At 50.0% G+C, this 18,376-nt stretch overlaps 1 protein-coding gene across 1 annotated transcript in view; it reads left to right on the forward strand.

The window, feature by feature from the left end:
• STK10 (serine/threonine kinase 10) overlaps positions 1 to 15,428 on the forward strand; it is a 32,966-nt gene extending 17,538 nt beyond the window's left edge. Inside the window, exons 5-19 of the mRNA XM_019620304.2 lie at positions 136 to 208; positions 934 to 1,128; positions 1,880 to 1,961; positions 3,066 to 3,200; positions 3,713 to 4,264; positions 7,886 to 8,016; positions 8,767 to 8,890; positions 10,031 to 10,210; positions 10,450 to 10,542; positions 10,687 to 10,816; positions 11,222 to 11,346; positions 11,877 to 12,065; positions 12,230 to 12,355; positions 12,561 to 12,674; positions 12,777 to 15,428. Of these exons, the coding sequence (XP_019475849.1) occupies positions 136 to 208; positions 934 to 1,128; positions 1,880 to 1,961; positions 3,066 to 3,200; positions 3,713 to 4,264; positions 7,886 to 8,016; positions 8,767 to 8,890; positions 10,031 to 10,210; positions 10,450 to 10,542; positions 10,687 to 10,816; positions 11,222 to 11,346; positions 11,877 to 12,065; positions 12,230 to 12,355; positions 12,561 to 12,674; positions 12,777 to 12,917 (2,390 nt within the window). The 3' untranslated portion in view covers positions 12,918 to 15,428. The remainder of the gene's footprint in view (positions 1 to 135; positions 209 to 933; positions 1,129 to 1,879; positions 1,962 to 3,065; positions 3,201 to 3,712; positions 4,265 to 7,885; positions 8,017 to 8,766; positions 8,891 to 10,030; positions 10,211 to 10,449; positions 10,543 to 10,686; positions 10,817 to 11,221; positions 11,347 to 11,876; positions 12,066 to 12,229; positions 12,356 to 12,560; positions 12,675 to 12,776) is intronic.
• Positions 15,429 to 18,376: the final 2,948 nt, after the last annotated feature.

An 18,376-nucleotide genomic window follows, 5' to 3' on the forward strand; every position in this document is an offset into this window, starting at 1 on the left:
GTGTAGTGGAAACAGCACGTTGTATCGTGTTCTTTCTTTAAATGTGTTTGCTTTTAAGTCTGTGTTTCAGCCAAGTGCTAATTCAGAAGGGTCTTTCAGTTCTCCTGCAGCATCTAATGTTACTGCTCTTTGCAGCTGACTTTGGTGTGTCTGCCAAAAATGTGAAAACCTTGCAGAAGCGAGATTCCTTCATTGGGACCCCTTACTGGTGAGTGACCTGACGAGGTAGAAGTCCTGTCTTTGTAAGGAGCCACATGATGGCTTCACTCTTCTGCAAATGAGACTTGCTCAGAAACATGGAGCTATTGGTGGTATTTGCGTTTTTTGTCCATGTTGTCCTACCAAGGATTTTAACAAGGAGTCTGGGCCATCACTGGCGTGTGCAAGGCTTCCCCTTGCCTGAAGGGAGCCATGAGGACCGTCAGTGGCATGGAGCACTGCACGGTGTCACAGTGCCCCGCAGTGCTGTCGTGCTGCAGGCTCAGAGGAGTGAGGTACACACATGTGCTCGCGTGTGTGCTCTGGCTGCTCCCCTCTGCCTGGGTGGTAGAGCGTGCTTTGAAGCAGATCCAAGCACATGAGCACGACTCCTCACTTCAGAAATGCAACCTCTAAATCACCCAACTTGCTGAAGGAATGGAGACTGCAAGTATTAATTTATTGTCTGAAGCAGCATCCGTGCCAGATGTCAATGGCCTGGGGGTTTTTGTGGGTTGCCTGGGCTGTCTCAGCTGTTCTGCAGAAGAGGGAGGACCATGACCCTTGGAAAAGATGCTGCTACTTTGCAAACCCAGAGCTGGGAAGAAAGGCCATTTTTGTGTGTGTGTGTGCCATGCTATAGATTATTTTAAGCATTTTTAAACTCTGCTAAGAGGCTCTTGAGCATGGCAGCAGTTGTGGCATCATCCCTGCTCCTTGCTCTGCCCCTTGCAGGATGGCCCCGGAGGTGGTGATGTGCGAGACCATGAAGGACACTCCGTATGACTACAAAGCAGACATCTGGTCCCTGGGAATTACGCTGATTGAAATGGCCCAGATTGAGCCGCCCCATCATGAGCTCAACCCCATGCGAGTCCTGCTGAAGATCGCCAAGTCTGACCCTCCTACACTCAGCTGCCCTTCCAAATGGTGAGGGGGGGCACCTCGGGATTTGTGATGTACACTGCACAGCAAAGCCTGGAGCACACATCTTCTAATTTGTGTAGCATCTCAAGAGAGGAGTCATCTTCTATCACGGTGCTGTTTAATTTGAGAGTCTAGGGGGGGATTGGGGTCCGGCTTTGTGCTAGGATCCCGGGAACTGCTGTAGGAGGGAAGCTGCTGGGGCGTGACAGACAGTAGGCAGGAGCCCGAGGGCAGTGAGCCACCACTGAATGCTAGTGGGCTAGTGCTGCCCTTGGGGCTGCTCGAAAACCAGAACTGAGTCAGAGACGGCACCCTTCATCTGGGTTGTGTGCTCTGTGGGCTGATGGTGCCCTCCTCTGGGGTTTCTGGTCCTTTGCGGCCATCCATCTCCACTGGGGCTGAAGTGTGGAAGGAGTGGGTCCTGGGGAATCTTTGTTCCCAAGTAGCACTTGGATTTTGGAAAGCTGCAGGTAGGTGCCCTTTCCTGATCTCTCTGCCCTGGATGTCAGCACAGCAGCTGGCACTCTGTCCTGCTGTCTGTTGCCATAACAGGTAAGGGAAAATCTAGTCCCTCTCTTGGCAATGTTCCTGATTCTCTTATAATCTGAAAACTGAGCACTGGGCTTCCCATGCTGGGAGTGAAACAGAGATTGTAGCCAGATGGAAAGAGAGACAAAACCTGTGCTATAGAGCTGTCTGCAGTGGTATTTGAGGTCTTTCCTTCTTCTGAGCTGTTCTCAATGACTGTTTGAAGGTCCCTGGAGTTCAGAGACTTCCTGAAGACAGCACTGGACAAGAACCCTGAGACCCGACCCAGTGCAGCCCAGCTGCTCGAGGTAGGGACCAGCATTACTCAGGATGGGACTGCCCTACTCCCTGGGTCTTCGCTGGGCCATGAGTGTCTGAACTTCATTGTGTTTCCTTTTCAGGGGGAAAAAAGAGTTATGATGAGCTCTGGATAGGTTTTAGATAATACTGCTCTTGTTCAGAAAGTCCATAGCTGCTAAGGTGATCCAAAAGCACCAGCTGTGTTTTACTCATTGAAGCAAACTGCCGGGTTTGTACTGATGCCAGCTAGAGAAGTGGTTCCTAGTTCCTAAAAATTCCCAAGTGGCAGCTAGCTCAATTTGCAACTGCTTATACCAAATTTAAATGCAACTCTTTTCCTCCTGTTTCTTACCAAAATAACAAAACCCTGGAAGATGCCTTTTTGCATGGATTGCAAATGCTGTGCGACGTGAGAATGTTTGCTGCATCCTTCCCACCCTGAAAGCATTCAGCTCAGAGTGTGCAGAGGGCTCTGTCCCTGTAAGCACTGAGTGGTGCAGTGACAGATGGGAGAGCAGTGTCTCTGCTTGTCACTGGGGCAGCCCACGGCGAGTGCATGTTTACCTGAGTCAAGAGGAGGAAGTGCATGATGTACTCTGCAAACCGCAGGGACTCCCCAGCCTCTTGCAGAAGCTCTGCACAAACATGCCACTGTTTACTGAGTGATCTGAGCCCAATTTCAATTAAACCTTCCCCCTCTGTGTTTGCACAGAGGCTTCCCACTGCTCTGCTCTGCCCCAGTGGTGCCCCGAGGGCTCAGACCTGTACTCCGGGGTCAGGCCACCCGCAGCAGGCAGGAGGACATCTCCTTGCAACGAGAGCTCCTTGTTTAAATGCAGCTGGTGCTTTCTGGGAGGAATGTTGACATAATGCAGCTTTACAGAGGATTGTGCTTGGAACATGTTTACAGAGTTGAGATTTAACCTCAGCATCATTTCCTCCCTCATACAAAGCTGTAAATTCATCTAGGAGGCTAAGCCTGGTGATGCTGGCAAGAACCATGCCCTTAGGTCTTTGCAGTTGTTTAAAAGCGAGTTGTGTACCTTACTGTCATCTCAGCACCCTTGCTCTGGTTTTTGCTGTCTCACATGTTATTGTACTTGGCTTTTCAGCATCCCTTCGTTAGCAAGGTGACCAGCAACCGGGCCCTGCGTGAGCTGGTGGCTGAGGCTAAGGCAGAGGTGCTGGAGGAGATCGAGGACAGCCGGGATGAGGCAGAGGATGATGACTCATCCGAGTCAGCCTCGGTGAGTGCTGCTCCGCCAGCCCCATGCCACCCTTGGCACAGAGTGGGGCGGCAGTGGGTGAAAAGCCCCCAGCCTGGCTGCAGAAGGCTTAATCCTGAGTCTTCTCCTAGATGCCCAATGGGAGCAGGCTGCTGCCCTGCTGGGGCCCCCAGGTGGATGGGAAAGCAGTTTTGTGACCAGGGAGGGGCCGGTTTTCAGTGGCTGCCAAGGACATGGGGAAACAATGGTGCTGGCGGGTGGCCCAGCTGCCCGCTCATGAGATGGGAGTGCACAGAGCTGCTGCTGTGGGCAGGGCTGTGAAGGATGGAGGGCCAGGGCTTTCACTAAGCTCTCTTTCTTCTTATGGAGAAAGACATCAGTATTACAGGGAAAATGTCCTGAAAGGGAAGATTTCTTCACAGTTCTCTGCAGTTGTGGGTGACTTTACTTTGAAGCATGGGGACTTAAAACTCTTGCAGATGTGTTGAAGTGGTGGTGCAAAACCCAGCATCTTCTGTTTGTTGTCTTTTCAGCTGCCTGGAAAGCACAAGCGAGACCCCTCTGAAGTGAGTCAGCTGAGTTTTGATGGGGACAAGCTTCCAGACTCTTCCTCACTAAAGACAGCTAATGGTCCTGTAGCGACTGACAAGGAAATGGTGAATGGACAGAGTGATAAAGTCTTGGATGAAGGGATAAGCAGTGACAGTGACAAGTTGGTGAATAGCCACTCCACTAAAACCCTTGCCAGCTCTGGCCCAGATGAAGGGAAAGCCACCCCAGGCAAACCAGATATCATCTCGCTGTCTGGACGGCGGGGTAGTTCAGCAGAGGGGGATAAGCAGCCCATGCCAGGCAGCAAGGAGCGGAGGAGCATGGTGGAGCGACCAGAGAGCAGCCACCTGGAAAACTTCCCGGAGGAGAAACTTGCCAATGGAAGCTTGGATTCATCAGCAGTGTTCCCTGGCAGCAGGTCCAAAGGAGACTCAGATTCTGGCAGCACGTCAGCCTCAGAGAGTATGGACCTCACCATCTCACTGTCTGCCGACCTGTCGCTCAACAGAGAGAGTGGTTCCATCTCCCTGAAGGTGAGAGCAGTGGGTAGGGGGTGTTGAGCAGGAAGCCCACCATAAATGCTGGGTTTTTTTTAATCCAAGTCCCTGAAATTCAGATCCTTTCCTTTCGAGACTGAGTGCATGCATGCATCTATACCTCATTAAACTCCTTCCTGAAAACCAGAATGTTTTTCTGGAAGATTTTCGCTCCATACATTGGACTCTGTGATTGTAGGAGAAATGAGTGAGTTGCCCCTAGTCTGCTATGTGCCTGGAGAGGGAGCGGATAACGTGGGAGAGTGCAGAGGTTGGATGACAGCAGAGGTCTATGAATGTTGGTTTTTATCCCTCAGCATGACCTAAAGTACCACACGGGTACAGAATGCTGTTTGGTGAGATGGCCAGGAAGGTTTGTGGTAGTGCTGGGTTAGGCTGTGCCATAAGCATGTGGCATGTCCTCAGAATGGGCAAAACCTCGCTGTGGAGCTGCTGCGTGTCCCAGGCCACTGGAATCTAATGAAAGTTCATTGCTCTGTGGCTAATTTTAAGTCCTGGAGAAATCTGAAGGAACCATGCCTGTCTTGTGCAGTTGTGCACAGTCTGATCAAGCTCAAAAGGGAAACTCAAAATGTCATTTCCTAAACTTTATGTATTGCCCATCAATCCCTGCTCTTTCCTAGAATACCTACCCCCAGGAGAAAAGCACCAGCCCAGAAAAGACTCTTGATTTTTCCAACCTGCTGTACATCTGGCGTGGTTTATGTCAACAGTGATTTGCATGAAGACCTCCCAGGCTTTTTGGCTTTTGCAAAGGCTTTCTGGAGGCTGGGAGTGCTTGTGAGCCAGAGCCAGCCAGGTCAGCGTGTCTTAGATGAAGAAGCAAAATGATTGAAATTGTATTTGCTGAGCTTCAGGAGAAGAAATGTGTGTGACTTGAGGGACAGAGGGAGTTCTTGCACAAAACCTTTATCCAGTAGCATGCATGAGGGAAAACTTCCTAGCACTGAAATGTGCCCAAATTCCATTCTTGGCAAAACTTTCCTCTGGTTTGCCCTGCAGGAGCACACACACAATGTAGATCTGCTAATAAGGGAAGTGTGATGCTCTTGCATAGCAGTTCACCCCTCTTCATTGCCTTTCCTGTGCCACCTGGTCTCCTTGAGGCCAGCCATGATGCCATGTGTGTAATTGCTCTTCTCAGTTGGTCCCCTAGAAGGGGAGAGTAAATATCAAAGAGACAGGCACGTTAGATGACAGTTTGATCTACCCCAGTGAGAGACAGTGCTCGGAACAAACTATGTCACATCTCTCCAAGCAAGGCTTTCGAGCAGAGCTGTTCTCTGGGAGTAATGCTGCTGGACAGTCCTGGATTCTCTCCTGACATCTCTGCTTTGCTCCATGAGCTGTTGGGGTGTGGGGAGGCATGGGCTGTGCTGCTCCCTCCTCAACCAGCAGCATTTGCAGTGCACTTCATTGTTCTCAAGCTTGTTGGTGACTGAACTCCTCCCAGTTGCGTGTTAGGATGTTTTGTGATTTCCAGGGGCTCTTGTTTTACAGTTAAGGAAATACTGCACTTATTTATTTACTGAAAAGATGGAGAAGGAGATGCCATTTCTCTCTGTTTCATACAGAGCTTTGCTTTGCAGGCAGATACCCTGCACTGTACCCTTGGTTGTTTCTGGTGCTGCAGGGTTGTGTGCAGAGGTCCAGGCAAGCTGCAGCCAGAGAAGGGACAACCAAGAGTTAAGCAGTTCTGGCTGTGAAAACTAACTGTTATATGCATTTTCTCACAGGTTAAACTGTGAAGTTCAGATCGCTCCTTTATTACCAATCTACTTTTCCAGTTGTTTGTAATTTACTCAAAGATTCATCAAAAAGTTCCCAGATCTTTTTCTTCTCTTAGGAAAATTGAGGATAAGAAATCAATAGGTGAGTCTGGGAGGCTCCAGCTGGCAGAAAAAGTGGTCAGCAATGGGCTGCAGGCAGGAAGCAGATAGGGTTTTGAAAAAGAAAAGCGAACTTTCCCAGATAGAACTGTTTGTGGGAGGAGATCCTCCTTTGGAGAACATAGCACAGGGAGGACAGGGTGCCAGATGGGAACTGTGAGTGGCTCAGACCTGCTCAATATTGGCACTTTCTCATCTTGAAAATGTAGAACCCAGCTGTTTTAATTCAGTTCGTGGCACTTAGAGCTGTTGTGGCCTAAAATGGTCTCATGCAAGCCTTTTTTTCACCAATTTTAGTGTTGTTTTATCCATTAAGGTACTGCTAGATTGTTTCCAGTGGATAAGTCATGTACCCTTGGCTCTTCTCTTGCTCTTCGTCTTGGTTTGGTTGGGACAGAGTTAATTTTCTTCATAGTAGCTCACAGGGTGCTTTGTTTCAGATTTGTGATGAAAACAGTGCTGATAACACACTGATGTTGTAGTTGTTACTGAGCAGTGCTTGCACTGAGTCAAGGACTTTCTGGCTTCTCATACTGCCTCCCAGCAAGGGGCTGGGGTGCACAAGGAGCTGGGAGGGGACACAGCTGGGACAGCTGACCTAGGCTGACCAAAGGGATGTGCCCTGCAATAAAAGCCACCATTGCTTGGGATCTTGCTGGTCATCGTTTGGCTGGTGGTGAGCAATTGCACTGGTGCATCACTTGTTCTTTTCCCTTTAGTTGTAAGGTCCTTTTGTTTTCTTTTATTTTTCTTTCTTATTAAACTGTCTTTATCTCAACAGTTTTCTTCTAATTCTCTTCCCCCCCATTCAACTGCAGGGGTTTGATCAAGCAGCTCTGTGGTGCCCAGCTGCTCGCCAGGGTTAAACCTCATCTCTCTGGTTGCTGCAGGCTCTTTGGGTGCTTGTTTGGGCTCTTGCAGGCTCATGGAAAGCTCTTGTGCTGTGTTCTCTGTAATGGCCATCAGCGTAAGAACAAGAGGACTATGGGCTGCCTTGGCCCATTTCCTTATTGCCTTTTCTCTGTAGGACTGCATAATTTTAGGAATATGGTTTAGTGGGCATGGTGGTGATAGGTTAACAGTTGAACTAGATTATATTAGTGCTCTTTTCTAACCTTAATGATTCTGTGATTCATTCGTGCCCTTATTTATTTGCCAGAGAATCCCATTCCCCAGTGGCAGCCCTTCAGCCAGGCTGCAGGTGTAGACCTTGCAGAGGAATGCAGGTTCTTCACCTTCCTCAGCATGAGTAGAAGTGATCCTGGGCTGTGCTTTGTGGTGCTGTAAAGAGCTTGGAGCTACTTATGATTAGCAAAGTACTGTAATGAGAGCCAGAGGGACACAAACTCCGAGATGTTATACAGGGTTGGCTCAGTTCTCTGTAGCTTTGGCTGCCTTGCACCCGTGGGTCAGAAAGCCCAGGGGACTTACAAGGGAACTCTGCTAGCTTCACGTCTTGTGGATTTCTAGGTACTGCAGTTTTGCAGGGTGGAAATCACACTACTCCATCATGTAGCAAACACTGAATGATTTGAATGGTGACTCCAAATCTGCTGATGATTTCCACTTCAATGTGTTGTCCTTTCTTGTGTTTGTTCTTTATCAACAATGGTATCAAAATTGCTCTGAGATCTCCAGCTCTATACCCTGTACTGCAAACCACAGGGCTGCTTCATGGCCTTTTTGTTTCCTCCTCTGCTGAATGCAGGATTCCAGGATGCACAACAAGACTCTGAAACGCACCCGCAAGTTTGTGGTGGATGGAGTAGAGGTGAGTGTCACCACCTCGAAGATCATCAGCGAGGATGAGAAGAAGGATGAAGAAATGAGGTTTCTCAGGCAAGTTGGCCTCCATGCTGGGGAGGGCAGGGTGACAAGCTGGGCAGCGTTATTTTCTCCACAGGGAGAAGCAGAAGTCCTGTTACTATCTGCCTGTGTAAAAAGTCAGTCTCCATCTTGTTGATAAGCTCCCTTAAAGGCTAAGTGGAAGGCCACAGTGAGGTTTCCTCAGAGCCTTCTCTTTTCTGGGCTAAATAAGCCCAGCTCCCTCAGCCTGTCTTCCCCTCAGTGAGGGGAGTGATGCAACATCTTGGTAAATAGGGCAGAATTTGGGGAAAACTGCCCTTTCTGCCACCCGGTTGTGAGCACAGATGGATGCAGGGTGTTGGGAGCAGGCTGGCGCAGCACCAGCTTGGCCTGAGCCATGTTTTCAAGATAATAGTCTTGCAATAATCTGGATGGCAGGCATTGCCTGCAGCATCACCTTAGGAACTTTGTCAACGCTTATTGGAGAGGGCTTGAGTGCTAACAGTCTGTCCTTGTGAAAAGTGACAGCCTGCTAGCAGTTCATGTAATTAGCATCTTGCTTTCTTGAAGTGATCTGGTGTCACAGAGCCCAATGCATACCGCTCTGTTGGCATTTACCTCCTGCCTGTGCTTACAGCAGTCAGCAGCTAAGGGATGCCCGTGCAGTTTCCATTCACTCCTGCAGTGCTCTGGTTATTGATTCTGCCATCTCCACTCAGGCACGCAGCTCTAGAACTCATCTGACAATGTTTCTCTCTCTCTCTCTCTTTTAACCTTCTGCAGGCGCCAGGAGCTGAGGGAGCTGCGTCTGCTTCAGAAGGAGGAGCACCGAAACCAGGCCCAGCTTAACAGCAAGCACCAGCTGCAGCTGGAGCAGATGCTCCGGCGCTTTGAGCAAGAGATGACAGTACGTGGGCAGGGGGAGCTGCTGGCTGTCAGCTGCTTTGACTTTTCTTCCTGGCAAACTCTGTCACAGGGCAGTGCTGCCTGGGTTGTGGCAGAACAGCTGAGAAGCTCCTTTGGGATCCGAGGGATGGGATGTATTTCTGCAGGATGGAGCCTTTTGTGGGTGATGCGTGCTTTGGGAATGCTGACTGCCACTGCAGAGTGTGGCAGGGGAAGGGTTGTTCAGGACTTTCCCTCTTTAGTGGTCTTTTCTTGCATGTCTGTTTATTGCTACTGTGAGAGAAGATTTGTAGCGCTATTGTATGTAACAACAACAACAACAAAAGCTCTTCAAATAAGAAAGCAGTGTGGTCAGGGTCCGAGAGCAGGAAAACTGGCAAGTCTTTGATTATAAATTGAATAAACATAAACTGTGCTGGCTTACTTAGTCCCTTCATGGGCAGCTTACACTGAAGTAGAATGATTTTGTAGTCCAGTCTCCGTAAAGCTTTCATGATACCCCTTTATGAATTCTCTTAGCTTGCACATCTGGTAGCTCCATCCTCTCACAGCAGGCTGGGAGGCATCAATCATTTGTGTGCTGTTAGATTGTTAAAGTCCTGACGTGCCACATCTGTGAATTCCCATCTTAGCAAGTCACTTCTCATTTCTGAGGTTATTCACCACACACTGCAATGTGCAAAAGCCCCACATGTGCTTCTTGTACCATTTCCCTGTGGCAGTTTGCAGCCCAACCCCACTGATACTAGTGTGCTCCATTCCAGCTGCTTGCAGGGAGATCAGACACAAAGGCTCTGTTGGAGCACGGTGCCCTCAAACATGAAAATCCTTGTCTGTAGAGAAAGAAATGTTATGTTTGAACTCTGCTGCCTGTTAGTATTTGCTCAGGGCTGTGGGTCCCACTGGGATGCTGCGGATCAGGATTTAAGCAAGTAGATAGTGTTGAAATGCATCAGTTCTAGAACAAATTAAAAAAGGGTTCATGCTAGAGCTGGGTCTGCCCTGTGCACGTCATGCATCGTTCTATGGGAGTTTCTTTCCTCTGTATTAAGTAAAGAGGCTCAATTTGTGTTAGGACACCTACATCACAGAACAAAGCTCTGTGGAGACTGAGGTTGACTTGTGTTCCCTTCCTGTACAGGCTAAGAAGAAGTTCTACGACACTGAACTGGAGAACCTCGAGCGGCAGCAGAAGCAGCAGATTGAGAAGATGGAACAAGATCACTCGCTGCGCCGCCGGGAAGAGGCCAAGCGCATTCGCTTAGAGCAGGAACGGGACCATGTGAAGTTCATGGAGCAGCTGAAGCAGAAGAAAAAGGAGGTAAGTTTGGGGTCAGATGGAGGAAAGCTGGCTTCCTGCATCTGTTTCTTCCAGCAAAGCATAAACAGTTCTCCGTAGCAGAGCTCAAGGGGGAAGCAGTTGTTGGTGTTTTAGCAGGAAGCTTTTCAGTTTTCTTTGGTATATTAGGGTGTTTCTTGAAGCCCAGATGTTTAGCAACATTCCCTGGTGTTTTCTTGGCCTAAATTACCTGCTGATAAATCTCCTTTCCCTCTCCAAAGGTCAAGAATGAGGTTGAAAAGCTGCCACGGCAACAGTGCAAAGAGAACATGAAGGTGAAGATGGATGACTTTGCCCAAAGAAAACAAACCATGGTAAGGTTTGAGAGAAGATTGCCACTACTCAAAGATAGAAGCATCCTCCTTCTTTGAGGGATTGGCAGCTTGTAAAATGCCATCAGATGCTTTTCACATTGCAGGAGGAGGAGGGCTCATGCTGTTATTGCTGTTTCCTTCCAGGAACAGGATTTTTTGGCCAAGCAGAAGGAAGATCTGGAGGTAGCCATGAAGAACATAACTGTCCAGAACAAAAAAGAGATCTGTGACAAGGAACGCGAGTGCCTGAACAAAAAGCAGCAGCTCATGAGAGGTGGGTGGCATGGAGAAGGAAGAAAGCAAACGCTGTAACGATGGCCTCATCCACTGCTGGCTCATCCCACGCAACAGCTGCTGTGGCAGAGTTGCAAGCTGGCAGGGTAGGATTTAGAAAAAACAGCCCTGCCAGATCCTGTCTAAATGTTTAGCAATAATAATAAATAGCGCTTTAATCTTCAAAGCACTTTACAAATACAAACCAATTAGGCTTCATAATTAAAAGAAATGATTCTCTAATATGGCTTGCAACCACTTTTGCTTGGAAAACAGGTGGTGAGTGGTCACACAGCACATCTGCTGTGCTGCTCCCACCTGTAGGACCACTCACGCTCAGGGTGCTGTGTGTGACCGAGCTGAGGGTCCATGGTGGGTTTTCTCCTGACTCTCTTCCTTTCCTCAGACCGAGAGGCATGCATCTGGGACCTTGAGGAGCGTCAGCAGCAGGAGAAACACCAGCTTATCAAGCAGCAGCTAAAGGACCAGTATTTCCTCCAGAGGCATGAGTTGCTCAGGAAGCATGAGAAGGTGAACAGTTAGCTCCTTCTAATGGTCCTGTGCTTGGGTATCTGTGAAAGGGATGCTTCCCATCCAGGATTTAAATGAGAGTGGAATGTGAGCTAGGAGTTGAAGGTCTTGGTCATTATTAGTCCAAAGGGATCAGAGTAACACTCAGGTCAGATGATTGAAAGAATGGTCAGGTGCTGGAATGGGCTGCCCAGGGAGGTGGTGGAGTCACCAACCCTAGAGGTGTTCAAGGAACATTCAGACGTTGTGTTAAGGGACCTGGTTAAGTTGGTGATAAGCAGATGGTTGGACTGGATAATCTTGTAGGTCTTTTGCAACCTTGGTGATACTGTGATTGTATCAATTGCTTGGCATCTATATTCTGTGCTGCTTGCATTTAACATACAAGAAGCAGCTGTGAATTTTGATGGGTTTTATGGCTTTATTTTTTCTGGAAGTGTTATCCTGCATGTGAGTTGGATTCTCACAGCAGTAAGCAAGGTTGGCACATCTGACATGTGTCTTCTGTTAACTTGTCTCGTACATTGCAGGAAAGGGAGCAAATGCAGAGGTACAACCAACGTATGATAGAGCAGCTGAAAATTCGGCAGCAGCAGGAGAAAGCTCGGCTCCCCAAAATCCAGCGGAGTGAAGGGAAAACGCGCATGGCCATGTACAAGAAGAGCCTTCACATCCACTCCAGTGGAAGTGCAGCTGAACAGCGGGAGAAGATAAAACAGGTCAGGCCATGCACAAAACGCTAGGGTTGAGGGTTGGCTTAGGGCTGTAGAGCTTCATGGGGGAATTCAGATTGGAAAGAAGAAACCATTCCCTGGATTCTAACCTACTGCAGTGATCAGAGCAGCGATGCTCACACAGAGGCTCCTGCTTTTTTCTCTTCCAGTTTTCTCAGCAGGAAGAGAAGAGGCAAAAGGCAGAGCGGCTGCACCAGCAGCAAAAGCACGAGACACAGATGAAGGACATGCTAGCCCAGTGTGAAAGCAACACGAACGAGCTCCAGCAGCTGCAGGTACCTGTGCCCCTCAGATGTGCAGAAAAGCCCCTGGCCACTGTAAAAGTGGCTGCAGTGAGCTAGAACTGGCGTCCTCCAGCTTGACCTTTAGAAGTTTTTGTGGCACTGTGTAAGCATGCCCTGGAGCTCAGAGTCTTGCTGGACTGCAGGATTTACAGTCCCACTTCCTTAATGAGTGTTTTGCTTTGTGGTCTGTGTTTAGAATGAAAAGTGTCACCTTTTGATTGAACACGAAACGCAGAAACTTAAGTCCTTGGATGAGAATCACAACCTGCACATGAAGGAGTGGCGGGACAAGCTGAGGCCACGGAAGAAGGTATTGCACTCTCTGCAGATTGAGGTGCTGGGATGGTTGAAGGGGGCAGTGTCCAGAGCTATACCTTGAATATACCTTGTGTTTTGTTCCCTTTTGCTTCAGGCCCTGGAGGATGAGCTGAACCAGAAGAAGCGTGAGCAGGAGATGTTTTTCAAGCTGAGTGTGGAAGCAGATGAACAGACCCCAGCATCCCCAACCAAACACACCAAGTTCATCCCCTTCAGCTCCACAGAGAGCTCGTAACCCTGTGGCTGGCAGGACACCAGCTGGGCCTTGCTGCATCCTCCTGGGCTGTAGTGGAGCATCTTGGACTTGGAAGACTCTCAGCAGCCTCTTCTTGCAGCACCTGCCTGTCCCTGTGCTGTCTCTATGAGAAATGTGCCTTTGTCCTTCACTGGGAGATGCTACTGGATGTTTTGGAGGCTTTTCCAGAGTCTGGCCCGCTCAGCAGAGCTCATGACTGGGGAGGACAATTTCTGTGGTTTACTTGCACTGTTAGCTGAATGCATTGCCTGTGCTGTGAGCCTGGTGCTCAGCGGGCTCATCAGCTGGAACTGAAGAATAGCAGCCCTGAGCAGGAGCAGCAGGCAGGGCCTCGAGCACACTGCCAGTGGTTAAGCTGCTCCTCCCAGTCCTCTGCAACCGGCCAGCCTGGGACAAAGCGTCCCTGTGGTGTCTTGTTGCCCCCCACACTTGCCTTAGATTTATTTGTATCTGCCATGGCCCTCTTTGTCTCAAGGGAGACAGTGGTTTGGATTTATTTCCTTTTAGGAGAGAGAGTTGGGTTCCTTCTTTCCTCTTCCTCCCACCACAGACTGTGAAGAAAAGGGACCTGCTGAGCACCCTGTCAGAGTGCCTTCAGTTTTTCATTGTCATTTCATTTGCTGTGGTTGCAGGCACACAGTCCCTCTGCACCTGGCTAACATTATCTTATCGGGCCCCAGACTTGCAGCTGATAATATGGGGCTCATCACTGAATCTCTCAACTGCCTGCAAGTTTTTGTCTCTTGAAGTGTGTGTGCATGTGGGAGTTTGTAATGTTGTTCAGTCCCATGGTGATGCAGTGAGGGGTTGGCCACAGGTGTTATTGCAGCAGCACTTATGGTCACACATGTGCCTGAGGTTTTTTTTAAGTGCTATATATGCGTGGGCTGTATAAGTCAGCCACTCTGAAGTCAGGGTCACAGGAAGAAGCAAAGGAGTCTTGAAACAAGGGATGTAAGGGAAGAGGAGATGCAAAGATAGGTCACGATGCCTTGTTACCCTGTTTTATCTCCTTGTGAAGTGCCATGGTCTCTTGGATGATTCTCCTGACCTTCAGCTTAGCGTCAGGCTGCAGAGAGGCAGAGCAGCAGTGGGCCCAGCCTTCCTTCCACCCCTCTGTTCTGTGGTGATGTCTCAGGTGGGTGCTGTTCTACATCAGCACAAAGCACTGCTGAGCCTTGGGTGGGACCCAGAACACGAACCTGGGAAAGGGAACAGAGACCTCACTGAGCAGGACCCTCTTCATGCAACGGCAGTGACCAAAAGGTGTATGGTAGCACTTGCGTTTTTCTCTTTGATGTCTGGACAATTGTTTTGTGCAAGAAGAAATGTCCCTGCTGAAAAATAACTATTAACATGTATCAGTTCAGAGATGTACTGCCAGATGTACTCTCAGCGCCCTAGCTGAAGGAGTCAGCCCCAGGTCTTTCCCACATCTTTATCTGAAGAGTGCATTCATTACCCATTTAGAGTTCATAATATGCTTCCTACAAACTAGCTTCCTACATTAATTTGGGCCGTTCCAAGATTGTTCTGAATCTACACCATTAATGTCCTAGTAAACATAGCTTAGAGATGTAAGAGCTGGGTCCATTTGCAAGCAGTCTACGTGGTGACTTTGCAATAAATAGGCTGTCCTAGGGAACCTGCCTCTCCCATCTCCAGAAGGATTGGCTGTGCCTTTCAGATACGATGACAGAACCAGTTTGGGACAAAAATGAATGAACACGGGTTGATCCTGAGCCAGGATGATGTGTTTATTTCAGCCTTTTAGTTGCAATAGAAATGTACAGTAGCAGCCCCAGTGGTTTAGTTCCCTGGCCCGCTGGGGTCAGGCTGGAGTTGTTCAGTAAGATGGTGGTTGTTGCAGGAATCAGTGCTGTGCGTGGCTTTTGGTTTGGTATATGTGACCTGCAAAAGGATGTCTTGCAGCGCAGTCTTGCTACCGTACTTTGTCCAGTTGAAGCAGCCTGCAGCCCCTCTGGCCGCCTTCTTGCACCAACCCAGGAGTGTCAGTTCTCTCTGAATACTGTGCAGCTGTGGGGATGGATGGAGACTTTCTGGAGGCTGGTTAGATCCCCTGAGGGAAATCGGTTGTGCCTTCCTCCAGTGCAGCTCACTCACAGCCTGGAGTTAGCAGCGTGGTTTTGCTTCTGCTAATCGAGGATGGGAATGGTTTTGTCCCCTGCCTGTTCTGCTCCTTTTCCAGGTGCATTGGTGCTCTGGCACCAAACCCTCTCCATGCAGAGGGCAGGGGAGCACATCTGATGATTGTCATGTTTACAGGGAGGTTAGTTTGCCTCCCTTTAAGAAGAGGTTGTTTTGTTGTTTCCTGTTCAGAAGTAACCATAAATACATTTTGGGGGGGGGATGCGGGGCCATTTTTTAAAACATGGCTTTGAATAAAAAGACTTTTAAAATGTTTCGGAGAACATTTGGAGTTATCACTATGATGTAAAGAGCCTTCTAATAAAGTAACAGACCGAGAAACCCGGCCGTGTGTCTGTTCTGCCGCTCTGTGCTCTCAGCTGTGCCTCACGCCAGCACAGCGTTGCTGCCTCAGGTTCGGTTTTGCTGTCAGAAAGCCCCAGAGCAGCTTCTGGCACGGGGGCACTGCGCGGCCGAACTTGCAGTTCGTTAAACGCAGCTCGGGAGCACTCCTAACATCCCCGCGGTGAAGCGGAGCGCCGGCAGAGCCGACAGCAGCTCCTCGTGAGAGCGGTGAGAGCGGTGCTCGGCTGCCCCTGCTTGGAGGAGAGGAGCATTGCATCCTCCTGAGGCAGAATGCAAATCGCTCGTTTAATTCCTTTTTCCTCAGGTTTGCCTGGCTTTAACAGGAGCCGCATGGGCTGCACGTCTTCTCGCTCCGTGATACAGCAAGTCGGAGATGGAATAGCTGAGAACGCATAATGAGCTGCCTCCATTTACATCTGCTGGGCTGCGCTGTCCCCTGGGACACCGCGGTCCAAAGTGGCCTCATTGAGTGTATCCCGGGAGTATTTAATTCATCCGCGTGTCCTCGGCAGCGCCTGAGGGGAGTTTCAACCGTGACAATTCTTATTTATAAGTAGGTGGAAAAAGCCGTGTATTCTAGACATAGCCATTATCTGCCATTCTGCCTCGGTGAAGCACGGAGCAAAGTGAAAAATCTGTCTTTCTTCATAAAAATCGAGCTGCCGTTCCCTAGGAGCAGCTGGTGCTGCACGAGCTGTGCCGCTCTCGGCTCTGCTCATTACCTCCTCTGCGCACCGTGGGCTCCGAGCCACCCCAAAACTACCTGAAGGCTTTCACACCGCTCCTGCTGCAGTGGGGCGGCGAAGCGCTCTGCGGGGAGAAAAAGCATCGGGCTGGGGCTATTGCAGAGGAACAGCGGTCTCTAAAGAAGAGCTGCACCGTGCACGGGCCGGTCGTGCTCCGGGCGGTGCAGGGCTGCGGGCCGCGCTTCCCCGCGCCGGGCGGCAGGTGGCAGCTGGAGCGGCCGGAGCTGCGCGATAGCATCGCTCAGCGGGTCCTGCCCCACGGCACAACTCCGGACCGTCTCCGCTTTTCCTCGGTGCCGCAGCGTTTCATCGCCAGCGGTCCGCTTACGCACAGTTCTTACATGGAGAAGGCGAGCAGAAGCGGTGGGGTGCTGTTCTCTCTGCGGGGCAGCGTGAGCTCCTTGCGTTCTGTCCCTTGCACTGCGCCCAACAGCTGGAGCCTGCTGCAGCCACACGGAAAGCAGACCGAGCTGAGGGCTGGATTTTCAGAAATCGTTTATCTCTTGGATTGAGATGTTGGCTCCAGCAGGTGATGAGCTCTCCTGTGTACCTAGTTAGCAACACCTGAAGCTTCTCCTAGGGCAACTGGGGACAATTTGTTCATCCCTGAACTCCTCTTGGTTGCACCTGCACCCCGATATCAGGGAGCCTCGAAGCACTGCAACCACAGCCCTGCTGCTGCCGTGGCCATATCCGAGATGTGCACCAGACATGGGTCTCCAGGGCCATCACCACTTCCTTGATCCACACCTGAGGAGCAGCAGAACTGTAGTCACAGCCCAGCAGTTCCTTGCATGCCTCCTATGGGATGCGATCAGGTCAGCGTGCAAAGCCACACTCCGTCCTCCCTACTGCTCTAATCAGGGCTGTTAATTAAGCATAGGAGCCACCTGATTGTCTCTAACCTCTGCTCATTCCTAGTGCTGGATACAGTGGAATTGCAGCCAGTGTCGGTGTGTTGGGGTCCGATGCAATGGGGTCACCTCAGCCCCCTCTGAGCAGGCTGCAGCACTGGGGAAGCAGTGCTGATACTGAAGTGCTTCTGATTGATTTTGTGTGGCTGCGTGGCTCTCTGCCAGCATCCGCAGCCTGAAGTGGGTTTGCACTGGAAGATATAGATAGCAAAACCTCCTGTGCATAACAAACTGCCTGTTTCCTATGAGTGATTTACAGCAGATGTAGAGGAATGGCCCTGACAGACTGCAGCGTTTGCTATGGGACACGTCCAGAGCAGTCCAGAGAGGTGCTGGAAGTGGAAAGGCAGAAAAGCACCGTGTGCTCCTGAGGATGGATGCAGGTGGATCTGAGGTGCCATGAGAGCTTGTTCAAAGCCTTTTGCTTTCAGTCTCACACACCTCCACATGGGGTTGTTGTAGCATTCAGGAACTGAAGTCAGCAGCAGAGGAATGCCTGAAGAGTCTGTGCACAGAATGGGGAGGTGAGAGCAAAGCTCTCCAGGCAGAGCCCCGGCCACGTCTCTCTGGGCTGCTCAGGCTTATTTCCTTCTCAGTGTCACTGGGGGCCGATTGTTGTCTCTTGTAGCTTCTCACCAGCAGCTGCATGGCCAGCATGAAAGGTGGGGTAATCCAGCATGCAGGGCACTGAAGGGCCTGACTTGTTCTGATGTTGAAAGCAGCAGAAACAGCTCACTGTATGCGTGGTTTCACACTGCTGCCTACACTCACTGACATTCCCAGGCATGTGCAGACTGATCCCAGGGTCCATAGCAATGAGTCCAAGGTATGTAGGTCACGGCCTCTGTGTCAATGTACAGATGGAGTGAGCAGCAGAGCTATCAGCCTGGCTGTGTTGTTTTCAGTGTGCAAGAGATGTCAGGTCACTCTGTTTGCTCCGTTAAATCAAATTAGCAGAATGCAGGAGACCAGCTGTGCATGCAGATGACCAGCATGCCCAGCACCATCACTCTCTGCAGACGCCTCTCATCCTGCAGTCACTGCTGAACACAGCAAAGCTGCACTCAAAGCAGAAGGGACAGCAGCAGGGACAGCAGAAGATGTAGCATTTCTAACTCCACATCTCACTGAATTCCCCTCACTTTGCAGGTTAACATCTGTTGTCTGCACCTCCGTGGCTCTCTGTGGCAGCAACAGCAAAGTTAGCAGCATAAGAAAGCCACGTTTAAGGAGCAGCCGAGGAGTGAGATGAGTTGTTTATGAT

Source organism: Meleagris gallopavo, chromosome 15 (assembly GCF_000146605.3).
Source record: "Meleagris gallopavo isolate NT-WF06-2002-E0010 breed Aviagen turkey brand Nicholas breeding stock chromosome 15, Turkey_5.1, whole genome shotgun sequence".
NCBI classification, from domain to species: domain Eukaryota; kingdom Metazoa; phylum Chordata; class Aves; order Galliformes; family Phasianidae; genus Meleagris; species Meleagris gallopavo.